At 39.2% G+C, this 20,120-nt stretch overlaps 1 protein-coding gene across 4 annotated transcripts in view; it reads left to right on the top strand.

Moving 5' to 3' along the window:
- The window catches only part of LOC124356546, a 290,056-nt gene that overhangs the window by 224,503 nt on the left and 45,433 nt on the right, over nucleotides 1-20,120 (top strand). For all 4 annotated transcript variants that reach the window (XM_046807610.1, XM_046807611.1, XM_046807609.1 and 1 more), the window contains one exon: nucleotides 8,726-8,830. In XM_046807610.1, the coding sequence (XP_046663566.1) occupies nucleotides 8,726-8,830 (105 nt within the window). The remainder of the gene's footprint in view (nucleotides 1-8,725; nucleotides 8,831-20,120) is intronic.

Consider the following 20,120-nt stretch of genomic DNA (forward strand, 5'->3'; position numbering starts at 1 on the left):
CTGTTGTGTGCTAGAGCCGGCAAGCTGGGAGATTCACATGTTCTACGTATGATGAGATGTTTAACATATCGATCTCCTGTTACGTAAACAGTCCGTCTCTCTGACAGGTACATGTCAGTAGGTTTATACTGTTGTGTGCTAGAGCCGGCAAGCTGGGAGATTCACATGTTCTACGTATGATGAGATGTTTAACATATCGATCTCCTGTTACGTAAACAGTCCGTCTCTCTGACCGCTATATGTCAGTAGGTTTATACTGTTGTGTGCTAGAGCCGGCAAGTTGGGAGATTCACATGTTCTACGTATGATGAGATGTTTAACATATCGACCTCCTGTTACGTAAACAGTCCGTCTCTCTGACAGGTACATGTCAGTAGGTTTATACTGTTGTGTGCTAGAGCCGGCAAGCTGGGAGATTCACATGTTCTACGTATGATGAGATGTTTAACATATCGATCTCCTGTTACGTAAACAGTCCGTCTCTCTGACCGGTACATGTCAGTAGGTTTATACTGTTGTGTGCTGCATTCGCACAGTTTCATTATGTACTACAGACAATACCATTAGCCCATGTACTGTTATATTTACTACAAAAACTTTTAATTGTCGCCATAATTTTTTTCTTATATAATGTAGCCTCATAGGCAGGTTAGCCAAAATTTTCGCAAAATTGTAATATTTCATTGGATAATAATTTCAGAGAAAAGATTCCAAATAAACTTACCGTTCGAAAACTCTATCCATTGTATTATTGGGGTTTCATTCTCATTGGGTTTTATGAGAATTGTATGGGGTAATTTTGATTTTTTTAAATGGGAATGCATAATTGTTGCCAAGGTATTTTGTATAAACAGCATGAAACTTTCGTCTGAAAACTTTGTTCGGGTAAGATTGGCTTAAGGGAAATTATGGAAATTGTGATGTAATTTCCAATCGGTTTTGTCGAGGACTTTGTTCCGTGAAGCGTATTTTGAAGATTTCCTTAATGAGAATGAGGCGACCCTGGCTCAAATCCTTAGAGTTACAATCATTAAAATTAATTCTACAGTTTTCTTGCCTTAAAAAGTTTACTTTTAATTTTAATTCGCAGATTTTGATGTTGTAACTCGTAATATAATCAAGATCTCGACTTTCCATCTTTGCAATGACGAGTCATTCTAATCTGAACAAAGTTTTCAGAAACCGTACACTTGATTTCTGTTCGGTAACTCTGTAACGTGTAGAGACGTGTTATTAATTGTCCTCACGTTTTGTATCATGCAAGTGACATCTGATCAATACAAACTAACTTATCCACGTTACACCTGTTAATAGTAACAGTGGGCCTAATTACAACCATTTCTCTTGTGTCTGGTCCACATCGAATCTTAACAGAATATATAACACGTGAATTAAAGTAATTATTATTTAATTTGATAAAAACGATAAAATCGTCTTGAATATGTCGAGTAAAAGTTGCCAGCACTCAATACACTGCGGCTCGGCTATGGAACTGTGACCGATAGAAATTCGTTTCGTAATCAAATTATACGAATTTAATGGATTTTGTCTGGGTGGACATTTGCTTCATGAATATGCACAAACATTGTTGCTATTCATTAAAATTTTAAAATGCTATCTCTTTCTAATCTGTACTGCGATTGTGGGTAATAAATTAAAACAGCTCTTTGTTTAATATAGTAAACTGATAAAGACCTATATCAGCATGGAAATAGTAATAAAGGAAGTTTAAACTAAAGAATGTGAATACTTAGTAGACTTCCATCCATAACGTGACTTCGGCTGGGCATTACTTAATGAAAGGATAATCAGGAAATCGTATATTTATAGTTCAAACATAAGTGTTTTTGCTTTAAAGCGTACCTTGATATCCGTATCTTGGTTGTTAAAACGTTCGTGTAAACTGAATCCTGTACAAACAGACAACTATGTTTGTAAGATGTTTCTACCGGCCAAATAAACATAATTATCAATTTTTTATAAAAATTTGTAAGATACAATATGAAGTTTTTGAAGATGTAAAATAAACGGAAAGCACTGATAAAGTAATAGGCAAAGTGAACAGTAAAGGAGACGACTAGTGTCTCGCATACAACTCGCGTATCGTGTGAGTTAACTGAGGTTAACTTTGAGTTAGTAGAACATATAGAGTGGTATAACGTTTGGTCGAACCGTGCAGCACCTGCAGCTCTGTGGTGGTCTGTTGTAACCTCCAGTCACTGTCTGCCTTAGAGGTCATTTGATCTCTACAATAGTATAGTATGGGGATACACAAAAACACCCAAATGTTGTACTTATCGTGCATGATAAGAGTAATATAGCAACTCTTAAACGATCGTACACAGTTGTAGTAACACAATCGATGCTAACGATCGTGCACGATGATATACACGAGTAACACTGACCGCGCTAAGTAATCGTGGAAGATGAGAGTAACATACCCATGCTAATGATCGTGTATCACGATAGTAATATATTCTGTACTAAGTGATCGTGCACGATGATATACACGAGTAACACTGACCGCGCTAAGTAATCGCGGAAGATGAAAGTAACATACTCATGCTAATGATCGTGTACCACGATAGTAATATATTCTGTGCTAAGTGATCGTGCACGGTGATATACACGAGTAACACTGACCGCGCTAAGTAATCGTGGAAGATGAGAGTAACATACTCATGCTAATGATCGTGTACCACGATAGTAATATATTCTGTGCTAAGTGATCGTGCACGATGATATACACGAGTAACACTGACCGCGCTAAGTAATCGTGGAAGATGAGAGTAACATACTCATGCTAATGATCGTGTACCACGATAGTAATATATTCTGTGCTAAGTGATCGTGCACGAGTAATGGACGATCGAATGTTATCAGTTTCGTTACATCACTGTCAGATTACTACCTCTCTATATTAGTACGAAACATTTATTGTAGTAAAAGGTCACGAAAAAGAATATTCGAATGTCATACGTGGACTTTTATTTTGTCATCAGATTTGTAAATTAATTTCTAAGAATTAAGGTGGTGCGTTTGGTTTTTTGTTGGATTAATATTTTTTTAATATCAGTATCTCTAACCTTAAAGCTAATTTTTTGAAAATAGAAAAATATATTTTGATCAGTCTATAAGTAATTATTGGCATAAAAGTAAGAATGAGGCATTCTTTGACCAATCACAAAGAAAACGTAATACAGCTTTTAATTAAATGTAGGAAATGAGTCTTTTTTACGCAAAATATTGTTAAAGAAATTACAGTTATATAAATAAAATAAATATCATTATTCTCAGTCACCTTTGAAGTCATATATTTTCAGCCGTTTCTCTGAAGCGCCGTTTAAAGTACATTCCAAAATATTACGTTTAGTGCCCACAATCCCAGATTGAATTTACATGATCTGTGTCTGCAAGAAAAATACCTTAATGGAGTATATTTTCTAGTTAACTTATCGATATACTGACTGCATCACCTCACCATGTTTTGTGATTCTGCGCTTCCCCATCACATTCGTTCCTGTGCTCTGATGGCTATCATCAGACACGTTTGTAACGCAGGTACTGTGATGGCCCGAGAGAAAGTATGTGGGTGCGGGACGCCCACGTTGTAAGCGCTGTTTACACGGCCTGCCCCGAGTCGCCCTTAACTGCCCACAGGCGCTTGTTCTAACGCGTTCTATCTCCCGCGACCTTTGTCATGCGACTTGGGGAGTGGCGAGGAAGGTGTTCTACTCTCCCTCTCTCTCCTGCTTGGAAAGTTAAAAGTCAAGGAAAAGAAATGATATCTGCTAGTTATAAAAAGAGTTTTAACGATTTCCTTTTACAGTGTTTTACTTGAAAGCAAATGGAATGAAACCAATCCCAAAACGGTTGTAGTTAGTTATGGAAAGTGAATTACTAACAACGTTATTCAGTCAAGGGCGTTTATTGAGTTATTGAAAGAAAATACACCTGGGTTCAAGAAAATATTAATGTGTGTTTAAAATGTGTTATCAAAAGAAAATGTTAGATTACCTGAAACGAGTAATAGTACTTATTGTTTCTTCAACACCACTCAATAAAATGTTTGTTTTGCGTTTCTAGTGACTATTTGTTTTTATTGTTGAATATATATTTAATATATAACTACCCCTGCTCTCTGAGAGCGTTGGATAAGAGCCGAAATGAAGTGTCGTTGGTGTGAGGTCGCAGGGGTCTCCACCGGCCTCTGGCTCTCCAGCCTGTGTAGCATGCTGGTCCTGGGCATCTTCCTCAAGCGGAAACTACTCGGCAAATACGCTGGTACGTCACGTGACTGTGAAACTTACGCTGTTCTTATGTATTTCAGCTAAAGCACTATTTAAAAGAGATAATCTCCGATATGAAGTTAAGGAAAAAAGGACCAATAAGCATACAAAATAGGAAAAAGGCTTTTCAGTTGTTTGGGAAAAGAAATTTCAGAAAGGGTTTAGATTGTCAATTTATTTACAATCTAAAACTCTTAAAACTCTTTTCAACGAATTTCCAGTATTAAATGTGAGGCAGTTATATATAAAAAATTTATTATTATACATCAAAATCAATAAGATTGAAATTTTATCAGAAATACAGCATGGCTATACAACAAGGCACAGGACTAACTACGGATTCATTACCCCTACATTAAATCATGGTTCAGAACTTATTAACTCTTTTTATCTCGCTCAAATCATCTTTAGAAACTTGCCAGAGGAATTAAAAATGGAGAGTGAAAGTGTGGCTGTCTACAAACAGAGGGTGAGTCGATGGTTGTACCGCATTGGCTGGGAGGCTGCTGAGAGGCTGTTGCGTTCTCCTTATTTTTAACATAATTTTATTTTTTTGTAGTATAATTACTAGTAACATGTCAGCATCGCATATTCTGATGGATACTCCAAACTTGATAATCTAAATATTTTAAATAGTACAAAGTAATTATATATTTTAGAATATATTTATATTAGTTAACTTTTTTTAAATTATAAACCTACAATGTATATTTAATTAAATACCATGTGTAAGAAGGTTTTATTATTTTGTATTCTTAGATTAATGTGTGCAACTGTTCCGTTGAACTCTCCCCGCTCACAGACCTACAGTCTTTGCGGGGATTATTCCTGTATTATAATTTGTATTTCTAAAGTGTGCATTTTGTTTAAGGAATAAATGTTGATTTGATTTGATTTATATTGGGGTAGATTAGGCATCATGTAAGAAGTAATGCTATTTGTTGAAAGATCAAATTAATGTTTGACTAATTACTTGATGAATTGCCTTTCAAACAGAATCGTTGACCCAGTTTCCTTGGTGTGGCGCTTCAAACTATACTATTTATCAATATATTAATATCAATATGCCAGGTTCATGCGTCTGAGTTAGTATCTATGTCTCTTTGGTAAATTAATAAGTTCTGTAAGTGTACTGCATTACTCATTAAAATGTATCTTAAAATATTAGTCTAATTACTACTTCATAAAACTGTTAAATTAAAATAATATTTAATCACGCACTAGTTAGGACAGATATAAATTCTTTGAATATTCATTTTGTTAGATGATTTATTATTAATTTTGTGTGCGTTAAAATGTAATAATTATGAATAGCGTGACTGTGGATAAGTTAAATCTGTATTTGTTTCAAAAACTGAAACAAGAAGTTTCAAGAATTGTATCTGCTTTAGTCTTCATGTGTCAAATTTTGAACTAAAGGCTAAGCATGCAAAAAGTAAGGAGTAAACTTGGCGATAAACACTCTAAATTCAAACGCAACAAGAGAAACGTTTTATGTCAGAAACATTAAAATTCAATACCAGTAAGAAAAGAAACGGACATAGTTTTATTACACATATCAGGTGCAGTGTTGAAATAATTAATTTTAAATCCATTAATGTCCCAAAATGTTTGTATTTTATTTCTGCCTATTTGTGAAATAATGATTTATTACAGCCCAATCATGAGAAAATATTACATCGTTAAAATAATCGACTTAACAATAACACATACCTCCGTCAAACAGTTAAATCAGTAGTGATAACACTATTATAGTTTCGACTTCTAGTAAGTTATCGTCTGGTCTCTGTTGAAATGTTTGACAAAGCTATGTGATAATGTTAACAGTGAAATCTCAGTTCAGGGCTATAGTAATATGGAAAATAAAATAATTATATAAAAAATAAAGAATTAATATCAACTAAATTGCAAAGATCCCATTTGATATTCCATTCGTTACTGAGAAAGTAAGCCATACACACATACGTACGTAATTGAACAATCCATTGTATACAGAGAGGTAGACAAGGCAGGTCTGTTTTTGTACAATAATTTGGGTGAGTAATTTTTGGACACCCTGTAAACCCAAGAGGAGCGACTATTCCCTTCGTTCACCAACATTTGTGTTCAAAATTGTACTGGTCTAACAAAAACTGCATGGACTCCCTCAATTTCCTTGGAAGTAACCAAATTTTAGTACCTATAAACATTTCGCTGTATACAAGTAGAAGTGTGACATTCACGTGTTGAAGCGCTTCATTGTGGTTTGATTGCCAAGGTACTTTGTGGGTAGTTTGGCCTGCACCTTTCTGGTTAAAATCGGACCTGGACACAGATATGTTTTACACTGTTATTTACCATTTATTAGACATATTTTAGTTAAAACACCATTACACATTAGACATTTTTAATGAAACAAACTCAATTTAATGGCAGAAAATGGGCGATTTCTTCAGATCAGATTTCGTTTTTGATGGAAAACAAAACATAGTGGCAATATCTGTCTTTATAGAAAAGTGGAAACGTCTCTTATTTCTCCCAGGAGATTCGATACTTCTTTGGTTTTATTTCAGATGTGGAAGGTCACCTACAAAATTGTAGTCCAACATTCTGTTGAAACAATAAGCGTTCAAATTGTAAGTGTTATCGTAAAAGTAGGATTAATGAAGAATCCAATTTAGTGAAGTGTTTCTTTAAGTCGCTTTTATAAGTAACCAAAGCCTTACCCTCCACTAAGCACAAATTAACCTAATTTAAAGGGTCCATGATCTCAGCAGATTGTATAAACGATCGGATTAATCTACCTTCACGGATAATTATTGGTTATTGCCTACGAAACTCATAATTTCATGGTTAATAGTTAAATGAGAAAAACGTGACAGGTGACATCGGGTTGGAGGTTTACTAGCGAAATACGTACAGAGTGTTACGTACCTCGCTGTACAAAGCTATATAACATTAATGCTAAAGTCAAGATAAATACATTTCAACATATGAATAGAGTTACGGGGCACCTGTATATTATGTGTTTACTAGTAACACACCTTCTATAGCTTAGGTAAAACAACTGAAGATCTTTTGAGGTAGTTGAATGCGCTGTCTGGAGGCTCCGATAGAAAATATCGTTTGATTAGAGAGCTATAGATACTGACATCGGGATAGTACAAGATACGGACAAGAAGCCGTTGCTTTGTAGGTGAAACCTCACATCACTTGTAATCTGAGGTTGTCGGTCTGTGATGGTTCAAGTCCTGGAAGCTCCGATAGAAAATATCGTTTGATTAGAGAGCTATAGATACTGACATCGGGATAGTACAAGATACGGACAAGAAGCCGTTGCTTTGTAGGTGAAACCTCACATCACTTGTAATCTGAGGTTGTCGGTCTGTGATGGTTCAAGTCCTGGAAGCTCCGATAGAAAATATCGTTTGATTAGAGAGCTATAGATACTGACATCGGGATAGTACAAGATACGGACAAGAAGCCGTTGCTTTGTAGGTGAAACCTCACATCACTTGTAATCTGAGGTTGTCGGTCTGTGATGGTTCAAGTCCTGGAAGCTCCGATAGAAAATATTGTTTGATTAGAGAGCTATAGATACTGACATCGGGATAGTACAAGATACGGACAAGAAGCCGTTGCTTTGTAGGTGAAACCTCACATCACTTGTAATCTGAGGTTGTCGGTCTGTGATGGTTCAAGTCCTGGAAGCTCCGATAGAAAATATTGTTTGATTAGAGAGCTATAGATACTGACATCGGGATAGTACAAGATACGGACAAGAAGCCGTTGCTTTGTAGGTGAAACCTCACATCACTTGTAATCTGAGGTTGTCGGTCTGTGATGGTTCAAGTCCTGGAGAGCGAGGTAGCGCGGCTAGGAGAGATGGCGACTTTCTCGCAGCTATCAGTGCGCTATTATACGACCAGCTGATCTCTCGCCTCGCTGCAGACTGGTCGCCAGCGAATTAATAAACCAGATTTACTGTACGCAATTATCTTTAACGATCCTACACGTTTTGGCCATTTGGTTCAAGGTTTGCGTATTTTTAAAGGTTTTACAGGACCTTTTCAGCCAGAAGTTGGTTTTCGCGTTCTTTTTGCCTTTATTGGCAGATGCACGAGTCCATTATCATTTAAATATTCAAGTATGTCGTGACTCATGAATAGCGTATATAGTATTAAGTGTAATCTTGTTCATTCGAATAGAGGTACGAGTTGTTCAATAATGTATTTCTATTTTCTTATTTTTGTTGTGGTTGTTTGTGTGATTTTTGTTTTAGCTCCTGTATACAGCGCACGAATATTAAAGAGTATCACAAATAGACTGAGTACATTCGTGGATGTACTGCATGACATAACGCGATACGATTAAAGTTAAATTCAATTTTAGCCTGTTGCAAATGACAGAAAGCCTAAGTAACACACAGTGACTTATTACGTGTATTCACTTTCCAGAAAAGAACGGCGGTGTTGTCGCCGAGCTGAAGAGCTCTCCGATAAGGAAGAGCACCCAGAGACGTCCCATCACTGCGCCGTCCACCAAACCTGCTCCACTCAGGGGTAAGTGGAAATACCATGGTTTGTACCGTTACACGTACAACTGTAATCTTGTTCGTGTCACTATCGACGATGTGGAACATTACAAAGTACGACTAGATTGTTCATCACTGCGCCGTCCACCAAACCTGCTCCACTCAGGGGTAAGTGGAAATACCATGGTTTGTACCGTTACACGTACAACTGTAATCTTGTTCGTGTCACTATCGACCATGTGGAACATTACAAAGTACGACTAGATTGTTCATCACTGCGCCGTCCACCAAACCTGCTCCACTCAGGGGTAAGTGGAAATACCATGGTTTGTACCGTTACACGTACAACTGTAATCTTGTTCGTGTCACTATCGACCATGTGGAACATTACAAAGTACGACTAGATTGTTCATCACTGCGCCGTCCACCAAACCTGCTCCACTCAGGGGTAAGTGGAAATACCATGGTTTGTACCGTTACACGTACAACTGTAATCTTGTTCGTGTCACTATCGACCATGTGGAACATTACAAAGTACGACTAGATTGTTCATCACTGCGCCGTCCACCAAACCTGCTCCACTCAGGGGTAAGTGGAAATACCATGGTTTGTACCGTTACACGTACAACTGTAATCTTGTTCGTGTCTCTATCGACCATGTAGAACATTACAAAGTACGACTAGATTGTTCATCACTGCGCCGTCCACCAAACCTGCTCCACTCAGGGGTAAGTGGAAATACCATGGTTTGTACCGTTACACGTACAACTGTAATCTTGTTCGTGTCACTATCGACCATGTGGAACATTACAAAGTACGACTAGATTGTTCATTGCGCCGTCCACCAAACCTGCTCCACTCAGGGGTAAGTGGAAATACCATGGTTTGTACCGTTACACGTACAACTGTAATCTTGTTCGTGTCACTATCGACCATGTGGAACATTACAAAGTACGACTAGATTGTTCATCACTGCGCCGTCCACCAAACCTGCTCCACTCAGGGGTAAGTGGAAATACCATGGTTTGTACCGTTACACGTACAACTGTAATCTTGTTCGTGTCACTATCGACCATGTGGAACATTACAAAGTACGACTAGATTGTTCATCATTGCGCCGTCCACCAAACCTGCTCCACTCAGGGGTAAGTGGAAATACCATGGTTTGTACCGTTACACGTACAACTGTAATCTTGTTCGTGTCACTATCGACCATGTGGAACATTACAAAGTACGACTAGATTGTTCATCACTGCGCCGTCCACCAAACCTGCTCCACTCAGGGGTAAGTGGAAATACCATGGTTTGTACCGTTACACGTACAACTGTAATCTTGTTCGTGTCACTATCGACCATGTGGAACATTACAAAGTACGACTAGATTGTTCATCACTGCGCCGTCCACCAAACCTGCTCCACTCAGGGGTAAGTGGAAATACCATGGTTTGTACCGTTACACGTACAACTGTAATCTTGTTCGTGTCACTATCGACCATGTGGAACATTACAAAGTACGACTAGATTGTTCATCACTGCGCCGTCCACCAAACCTGCTCCACTCAGGGGTAAGTGGAAATACCATGGTTTGTACCGTTACACGTACAACTGTAATCTTGTTCGTGTCACTATCGACCATGTGGAACATTACAAAGTACGACTAGATTGTTCATCACTGCGCCGTCCACCAAACCTGCTCCACTCAGGGGTAAGTGGAAATACCATGGTTTGTACCGTTACACGTACAACTGTAATCTTGTTCGTGTCACTATCGACCATGTGGAACATTACAAAGTACGACTAGATTGTTCATCACTGCGCCGTCCACCAAACCTGCTCCACTCAGGGGTAAGTGGAAATACCATGGTTTGTACCGTTACACGTACAACTGTAATCTTGTTCGTGTCACTATCGACCATGTGGAACATTACAAAGTACGACTAGATTGTTCATCACTGCGCCGTCCACCAAACCTGCTCCACTCAGGGGTAAGTGGAAATACCATGGTTTGTACCGTTACACGTACAACTGTAATCTTGTTCGTGTCACTATCGACCATGTGGAACATTACAAAGTACGACTAGATTGTTCATCACTGCGCCGTCCACCAAACCTGCTCCACTCAGGGGTAAGTGGAAATACCATGGTTTGTACCGTTACACGTACAACTGTAATCTTGTTCGTGTCACTATCGACCATGTGGAACATTACAAAGTACGACTAGATTGTTCATCACTGCGCCGTCCACCAAACCTGCTCCACTCAGGGGTAAGTGGAAATACCATGGTTTGTACCGTTACACGTACAACTGTAATCTTGTTCGTGTCACTATCGACCATGTGGAACATTACAAAGTACGACTAGATTGTTCATCACTGCGCCGTCCACCAAACCTGCTCCACTCAGGGGTAAGTGGAAATACCATGGTTTGTACCGTTACACGTACAACTGTAATCTTGTTCGTGTCACTATCGACCATGTGGAACATTACAAAGTACGACTAGATTGTTCATCACTGCGCCGTCCACCAAACCTGCTCCACTCAGGGGTAAGTGGAAATACCATGGTTTGTACCGTTACACGTACAACTGTAATCTTGTTCGTGTCACTATCGACCATGTGGAACATTACAAAGTACGACTAGATTGTTCATCACTGCGCCGTCCACCAAACCTGCTCCACTCAGGGGTAAGTGGAAATACCATGGTTTGTACCGTTACACGTACAACTGTAATCTTGTTCGTGTCACTATCGACCATGTGGAACATTACAAAGTACGACTAGATTGTTCATCACTGCGCCGTCCACCAAACCTGCTCCACTCAGGGGTAAGTGGAAATACCATGGTTTGTACCGTTACACGTACAACTGTAATCTTGTTCGTGTCACTATCGACCATGTGGAACATTACAAAGTACGACTAGATTGTTCATCACTGCGCCGTCCACCAAACCTGCTCCACTCAGGGGTAAGTGGAAATACCATGGTTTGTACCGTTACACGTACAACTGTAATCTTGTTCGTGTCACTATCGACCATGTGGAACATTACAAAGTACGACTAGATTGTTCATCACTGCGCCGTCCACCAAACCTGCTCCACTCAGGGGTAAGTGGAAATACCATGGTTTGTACCGTTACACGTACAACTGTAATCTTGTTCGTGTCACTATCGACCATGTGGAACATTACAAAGTACGATTAGATTGTTCATCATTGCGCCGTCCACCAAACCTGCTCCACTCAGGGGTAAGTGGAAATACCATGGTTTGTACCGTTACACGTACAACTGTAATCTTGTTCGTGTCTCTATCGGCGATGTGGAACATTACAAAGTACGATTAGATTGTTCATCACTGCGCCGTCCACCAAACCTGCTCCACTCAGGGGTAAGTGGAAATACCATGGTTTGTACCGTTACACGTACAACTGTAATCTTGTTCGTGTCTCTATCGGCGATGTGGAACATTACAAAGTACGATTAGATTGTTCATCATTGCGCCGTCCACCAAACCTGCTCCACTCAGGGGTAAGTGGAAATACCATGGTTTGTACCGTTACACGTACAACTGTAATCTTGTTCGTGTCTCTATCGGCGATGTGGAACATTACAAAGTACGATTAGATTGTTTCATCATTGCGCCGTCCACCAAACCTGCTCCACTCAGGGGTAAGTGGAAATACCATGGTTTGTACCGTTACACGTACAACTGTAATCTTGTTCGTGTCACTATCGACCATGTGGAACATTACAAAGTACGACTAGATTGTTCATCAATGTGACCTTTGAAACGTAGTTGATTTACTGTCCGGTCTTTTCTTCATTTAAAAAGTCACTTAAATTCAACGAGAGAAGAAAACAAAAGTGGATTGTGATGTTTTTTCTAGTGCTAGAGACATGCTACTGTGTATTTCTAGTGGAATAATTATGGTTCTACGATTTAAAAGAGTCAGTAATTTGTAGCGTAGCTAAATCAAGTTAAAATAAATAAGAATCGCTAAACGTACAGCCTTTGTTTACTGTGCTACAAGTACTCTAGCCATGTTTAGAAAATTAATTTGCATACTATTATATTAGTTTACTTAGAAAACCAGACTGTATGGCAATTATTTCTTATAGTTACAGGAAAGGTTTACACACAGTTAAATTGTTACACAGTTTTAAGACAAGATAAATATGTTTGGAACACACATTATAGTTGAAGACTACCTAGTCTGTGGTGGAGAAGTACACACACCCTCATAGTGGATGTGAATTTTGTTTTTGAACATGTATGCCAACATGTTATTCATATATTAACATATTAAGTTGAAGGTTACTTATTTTTAAAATGTAAAACCAAAATTAATTGTAACTATCATGGCTGGGTACTGTTTTATTTATGATTTAAAACAAGGACAAGGAAAAATTATTATCATCAAGAGCGGTTAGAAAGGAAAACAGGTTTTTGTACCAGTATTGTGAAAGTATATAATTGTGTCTTTTCTTGAGAATGGCCAACACAAGAAGTGTGATGAGTTTATATAATGAACCGGTCGTTGCAGCTATCCGTGTGGACTGTGGCGACAATCGCACAACAAGAACTATACCAATCACTCGTGTTGTTGTGCGAGTCCGTGTACACCTTCACCGCCTAGCCACACGTCGCCACAAGGCGGACTGTGGGTTGTGGAGGTGACAAAATCGTGTCATCTCTGAATAAGCAGTGTTGTCCAACAGCGCTGTCGGCCCACCGTTGGCATTGAGCACTGAAGAAGGCCGCAGTAGCACTTGCGAAATGTCGGACCCTGCGGATGCGTTTGGGCGTATGACAATACGCTTCGTCTCCTCGCCGTTAGTTCTGAACGATTAGTCGGTCCGGATATATGGTACTGTGTCATCTTCAGACCACACCGCAGTAGGTCGCCTACTAGAGGATCGTGATTGCCACGGGATGTTGTGGCTCACCTAGGGGATGTGGCTGGTGAATGTTAACACTGCGGCGAAAGCTATTATGATAAGAACAATGGGACCTTTCTAGGTCGTCTCGCTTCTCTCTTCTTGTTGCTTTCACGTCGCCACTAAAGCTGGGTGGGTTTCAGTGTTTACTTAGGTTCTAAGGTAGTTGCTTTTTGAACGATTAAAATATAAGTACATAAATATACATGCTTAAATTAAGCAAGATCAGTCAACGGAACCGAACGTTATGTAAAAATAGATTGCTTTACCACCGTGTTATTTTGCCTATTTGCCATCAGTAAAAATTTTGACTTTTCATAAAGTTCCATATTTTCTCGTTTGCTTATACGATACCGATAACATTACCTTTTCCTCCTTCTATTATCCTTTTACACCCCGTGTTCCTACTCTCGTTCTCCTTATACCTCATACAATCCTTCCACATTAATCTCCCGATTCGTCCTTCTTAAAACCGTCATTGTCTGTCTGTCTGTGCTCTAATTCTTGATAGAAAGGTCCTAGAGACTTGAAACTTGATGCACAAGTTCCTTATAGTCCGAGGAAGAACTTTGTTCATTTTGGCATAAATGGTTAAAGGACAGGAAAGGTGTCCTTTGAACTTTGAACTTTTGCTAGGTTCTGTCGGGCACTTCGATACACCGTTGTGACCATAGAGAAGAATATTATATACATAATCCACCCTGTACCATATGCACCGAACCTTGTTGTGCCTGATGTCGCATGTGGGGAGACAGCTAGGTTCTGTCGGGCACTTCGATACACCGTTGTGACCATAGAGAAGAATATTATATACATAATCCACCCTGTACCATATGCACCGAACCTTGTTGTGCCTGATGTCGCGTGTGGGGAGACAGCTAGGTTCTGTCGGGCACTTCGATACACCGTTGTGACCATAGAGAAGAATATTATATACATAATCCACCCTGTACCATATGCACCGAACCTTGTTGTGCCTGATGTCGCGTGTGGGGAGACAGCTAGGTTCTGTCGGGCACTTCGATACACCGTTGTGACCATAGAGAAGAATATTATATACATAATCCACCCTGTACCATATGCACCGAACCTTGTTGTGCCTGATGTCGCATGTGGGGAGACAGCTAGGTTCTGTCGGGCACTTCGATACACCGTTGTGACCATAGAGAAGAATATTATATACATAATCCACCCTGTACCATATGCACCGAACCTTGTTGTGCCTGATGTCGCATGTGGGGAGACAGCTAGGTTCTGTCGGGCACTTCGATACACCGTTGTGACCATAGAGAAGAATATTATATACATAATCCACCCTGTACCATATGCACCGAACCTTGTTGTGCTCTTGATGTCGCGTGTGGAGAGACAGCTAGGTTCTGTCGGGCACTTCGATACACCGTTGTGACCATAGTACGAGAAGAATATTATATACATAATCCACCCTGTACCATATGCACCGAACCTTGTTGTGCCTGATGTCGCGTGTGGAGAGACAGCTAGTTCTGTCGGGCACTTCGATACACAGTCGTTGTGACCATAGAGAAGAATATTTATATACATAATCCACCTGTACCATATGCACCGAACCTTGTTAGTGCCTGATGTCGCATGTGGGGAGACAGCTAGGTTCTGTCGGGCACTTCGATACACCGTTGTGACCATAGAGAAGAATATTATATACATAATCCACCCTGTACCATATGCACCGAACCTTGTTGTGCCTGATGTCGCATGTGGGGAGACAGCTAGGTTCTGTCGGGGCACTTCGACTACACCGTTGTGACCATAGAGAAGAATATTATATACATAAATCCACCCTGTACCATATGCACACCGAACCTTGTTGTGCCTGATGTCGCATGTGGGGAGACAGCTAGGTTCTGTCGGGCACTTCGATACACCGTTGTGACCATAGAGAAGAATATTATATACATAATCCACCCTGTACCATATGCACCGACCCTTTGTTGTGCCTGATGTCGCGTGTGGAGAGACAGCTAGGTTCTGTCGGGCACTTCGATACACCGTTGTGACCATAGAGAAGAATATTATATACATAATCCACCCTGTACCATAATGCACCGAACCTTGTTGTGCCTGATGTCGCATGTGGGAGACAGCTAGGTTCTGTCGGGCACTTCGATACACCGTTGTGACCATAGAGAAGAATATTATATACATAATCCACCCTGTACCATATGCACCGAACCTTGTTGTGCCTGATTTGTCGCATGTGGGGAGACAGCTAGGTTCTGTCGGCACTTCGATACACCGTTGTGACCATAGAGAAGAATATTATATACATAATCCACCTCTGTACCATATTATCCACCGAACCTTGTTGTGTGCAGCTATGTCGCTTGTGTGGAGAGATACAGCTAGGTTCTGTCGGGCACTTCGATACACCGATTGGCCATAGAAGAAGTATATTATATACATAATCCACCCTGTACCATATGCACCGAACCTTGTTGTGGCCTGATGTGCATGTGTGGGGAGACAGCTAGGTTCTGTCGGGCACTTCGATACACACGTTGTGACCATAGAGAAAGAATATTATATACATAATCCACCCTGTACCATATGCACCGAACCTTGTTGTGTTGATTGTCGCGTGTCGACTGGAGACAGCTAGGTTCTGTCGGGCACTTCGATACACCGTTGTGACCATAGAGAAGAATATTATATACATAATCCACCCTGTACCATATGCACCGAACCTTGTTGTGCCTGATGTCGCATGTGGGGAGACAGCTAGGTTCTGTCGGGCACTTCGATACACCGTTGTGACCATAGAGAAGAATATTATATACATAATCCACCCTGTACCATATGCACCGAACCTTGTTGTGCCTGATGTCGCATGTGGGGAGACAATAAACTGTGCTGTTTAGAGGTGCGTGATGTCCGAACATTCCAGCTGATATAGTTGCTGATTCTGTCCTTATTACACGAAAAATTGCGGGACCGATTTCATGTTGGGAGTTATGCCCATATTTACTAACTTACTTATCGTAATTGTATGAATGAACATTTCTACTTAGTTTACTTTCAGCGAAGCTAACACCGCAATATTATCGAGGAAATATCGACTATTTCATGTACGAATTCTACTGTAGTTTTTAGTAATGTTCTTGACATCTACATGAATATAGCTTGCTTTCTGAACTTCATGCCTAAGGAGCTCAGCCTGCAACAACCATATTTTGTTGCTGCGTCCAAATTAATGGGTTCCATACCTGACGTTACTTCGCAATATTAGATTTTGGATATAAATGTTTCATATTCCTTTCTTGTAGTCTTTGATGTTACTCTTAACTATATTATAGTAAAGATTGCAAAATGCTGTTAACTTACAAAACAATAAATATGTTTTAAAATGACATTTTAACAAGGCAAATCAAATCTGGCTGTCATTAATCCAAATAATCCTTTGCTCGAGATTTTTGAATTGCTAAAAACATACGATAAAAATAAAGTAACATACAAATATAACTTAACAATAACAATACTGTTGAACATTTTCTTACGTAAACCTACTCAATAAATACGCGTAGGACCGCCCGTGTACAGTCTTTGCTAATATATGGGAATGCCACATGTAAAGAGGCTTTCAGCACTGCACTTAAATCATTGGCGACACTTCGAGAGACAATTTTCAAAACTTGATTTCAAAAAGAACATTTGTTAACCGTCTATTTTTTTAGTTAGTGGGAAGTATATATTTTAACTCGCCAACTATCCGTTAAAGACCTGTTGATAAACATTTATTAAAATATTTATCCATTTTTTTGTTACATAGTTACAGTATTGAGTACATCCAAAACTGTGGGAATTTCGATTCTTAATTTAAGTAAATCTGTTTTAAGTTCAAATCCTTTATATTTCTCATATTCTTTTTCGAAATCTTTCATGAACACTCAAATCATGCACTCAACACGTTTCCTTCTTCATGTTTAACCTACAAATATTTGCGTGGTCACAGCGCATCACTGGGCCTGGCCCTGCCTCTTCACCTCACCTACTCCAAGCTGATAGTAAATGTTATATTGCTTTTTCCGTCTAAATGTCAATATAGTCCATATTCTAATCAAATCATAGATTTATCGTCATATTTATTCTTTAAACGTAACATAATTTTTATTGTTAAATTGCTTTTTAAAATATCTGTAAACTGTGTTATTAGGTACCGTGCAAGGCACGATGTATAAAAGATAACTCAAGTCTACGCACTCGCTGTACAGCCTGTGTAGGCTTACTACCGTAAAACGCCTATCAGTTTTTATTTTAATTTCTTCCAATCTTTGTAATTACGTTTTGTTTTTTTATTTCAAATGTCAGGTTTTGCATGATGAACGCTCGTATAGTTAGGTTCAGTTGTTTTGTACAATAGAAACCAATAGGTATATGTTGCCAATTTTCTTCCGTTAATGAATTTGGAAATAAAAAATATGTTTTACTCACTCATTCATACTGTAGAATAAAATGTATATTGTATATAAAGGTGGTTTTACAGTATATTGTATGTAACCATTTTTCGACTGGTTGGCTGAAAAAAACGCCGATTTTCGCAGAGGATCGTGTGTAGCTGTACTGGCTTCAAATTACAGTGGGTCAGAGTTGCCACAAAGCGATGTCCGCCTGGGGTTACATTGGGCTGGAATTATTTAATGAAGTCTGTCTATAGAAAGAGTTTTGTGTTTGTTGTGCACGGCGCGTTGTTGCTCACAGCTGACCTACATTGTTGTTGGGCTCTTGTATATTTTCGTAAGATCAGTCTATCTAACAACACTGTAAATATTACAAATTACAGTAGGTCAGAGTAGCCCACAAAGCGATGTCCGCCTGGGGTTACATTACATTGGGCTGGAATTATTTAATGAAGTCTGTCCATAGAATGAGTTTTGTGTTTGTTGTGCACGATGCGTTGTTGCTCACAGCTAACCTACATTGTTGTTGGGCTCTTGTATATTTTCGTAAGATCAGTTTATCTAAAAACACTGTACAGTATATTACAAATTACACTAGTAGTAGTCACAGCTGAAAGCGATCAGTCCGCTCAGTAGGTCACGATGACGTAATTACATTGGGCTGGAATTATTTAATGAAGTCTGTCTATAGAAAGAGTTTTGTGTTTGTTGTGCACGACGCGTTGTTGCTCACAGCTGACCTACATTGTTGTTGGGCTCTTGTATATTTTCGTAAGATCAGTTTATCTAACAACACTGTAAATATTTCAAATGTCTTTAGTATTTACAAACATTATAATACATATAAATGTTTCTCCATTTCTAAGTTGAAAACAGCACCAAACCGGTCACTAAATGTGATTCACCGATTCTTCAGCCAAGTCATGTCTAGCTCTCTACTTGAAACACCCCCAGTGAAATTTTAGATTGTTGCTATCACAAAGTCGTAATAAAGAAACGCAACATTGTGGTACCTGTAATTTCGATTATTTTGATTATTAGTCACATCGGGCACTAAACCGAGGATTATTTAGTCAACTATTGGTCTGTTAGTTCAAATATAAACAATACCAATTGCTTACCATAAACTCGTTGAAATCACTGAGTTGAAAAGTTGGTGTGATTACGTTGTTGATATTACAATAACTTATTAAAATTAATTTCAAATGTTTAGAAAATTCTTATTATGAAACAAGTTTTATTTTCGCCCTTAAATGTAATCCCAATAGGTTTTATGTGGCTTCTAAAACGTCCTTAAGTTTATTTTGTAAAATAGTAATATTATTTTTATTGAAAAGTTTGAAAACCCTGTCATTATATTTGGTAGTTAGGATTTGACAAACCGCAATGGCGCCTCCACTTGTAGCCGTGCAGGTCTTGTGTTCTCACGTTACAGCTCGAGCGAGGACAATCCCGGATTACGATCCCACACCAAACCCGTTAAGTTACTTTATTTCCTTCACTCATTCGCGTTTGACAAGTGCTTTAGATGTGGGCTTAATCTTTATTGAATAACGACTCTGCTACGTACACGGAAACAGTTTTGTAAACGAATCCTGACCGATAGACTTCCCATCTTGATAATGTTTCATCCACGATGAAAGTTTGATCACCTTTTATAGGTCTAGTGGAAGCCACTGTGGTCACTGTACGAATCGCAATAACTGGCCAATCGATTGTGCGGTTTGTAGGTGAGCGAAGCGAGCAGAGGCTACCGTACACGCTAAGCCACTTCCTGTTCCTGTGACGGTGGCCTGGAATCTCTTCCGCCGCACCTGTCTTTGATCGCCAGCACCACTGGTTAGTTACTGTCCTTATATAGACTGCCCGCTGCTCCTAGAGGCCGACTGTTACGAAGCAATTTTTATGGTTTTATAATCAGATTGGAATTCTCCACCCAATGTTGACGAG

The sequence above is a fragment of the Homalodisca vitripennis genome, chromosome 3 (assembly GCF_021130785.1).
Source record: "Homalodisca vitripennis isolate AUS2020 chromosome 3, UT_GWSS_2.1, whole genome shotgun sequence".
Lineage (NCBI taxonomy): Eukaryota > Metazoa > Arthropoda > Insecta > Hemiptera > Cicadellidae > Homalodisca > Homalodisca vitripennis.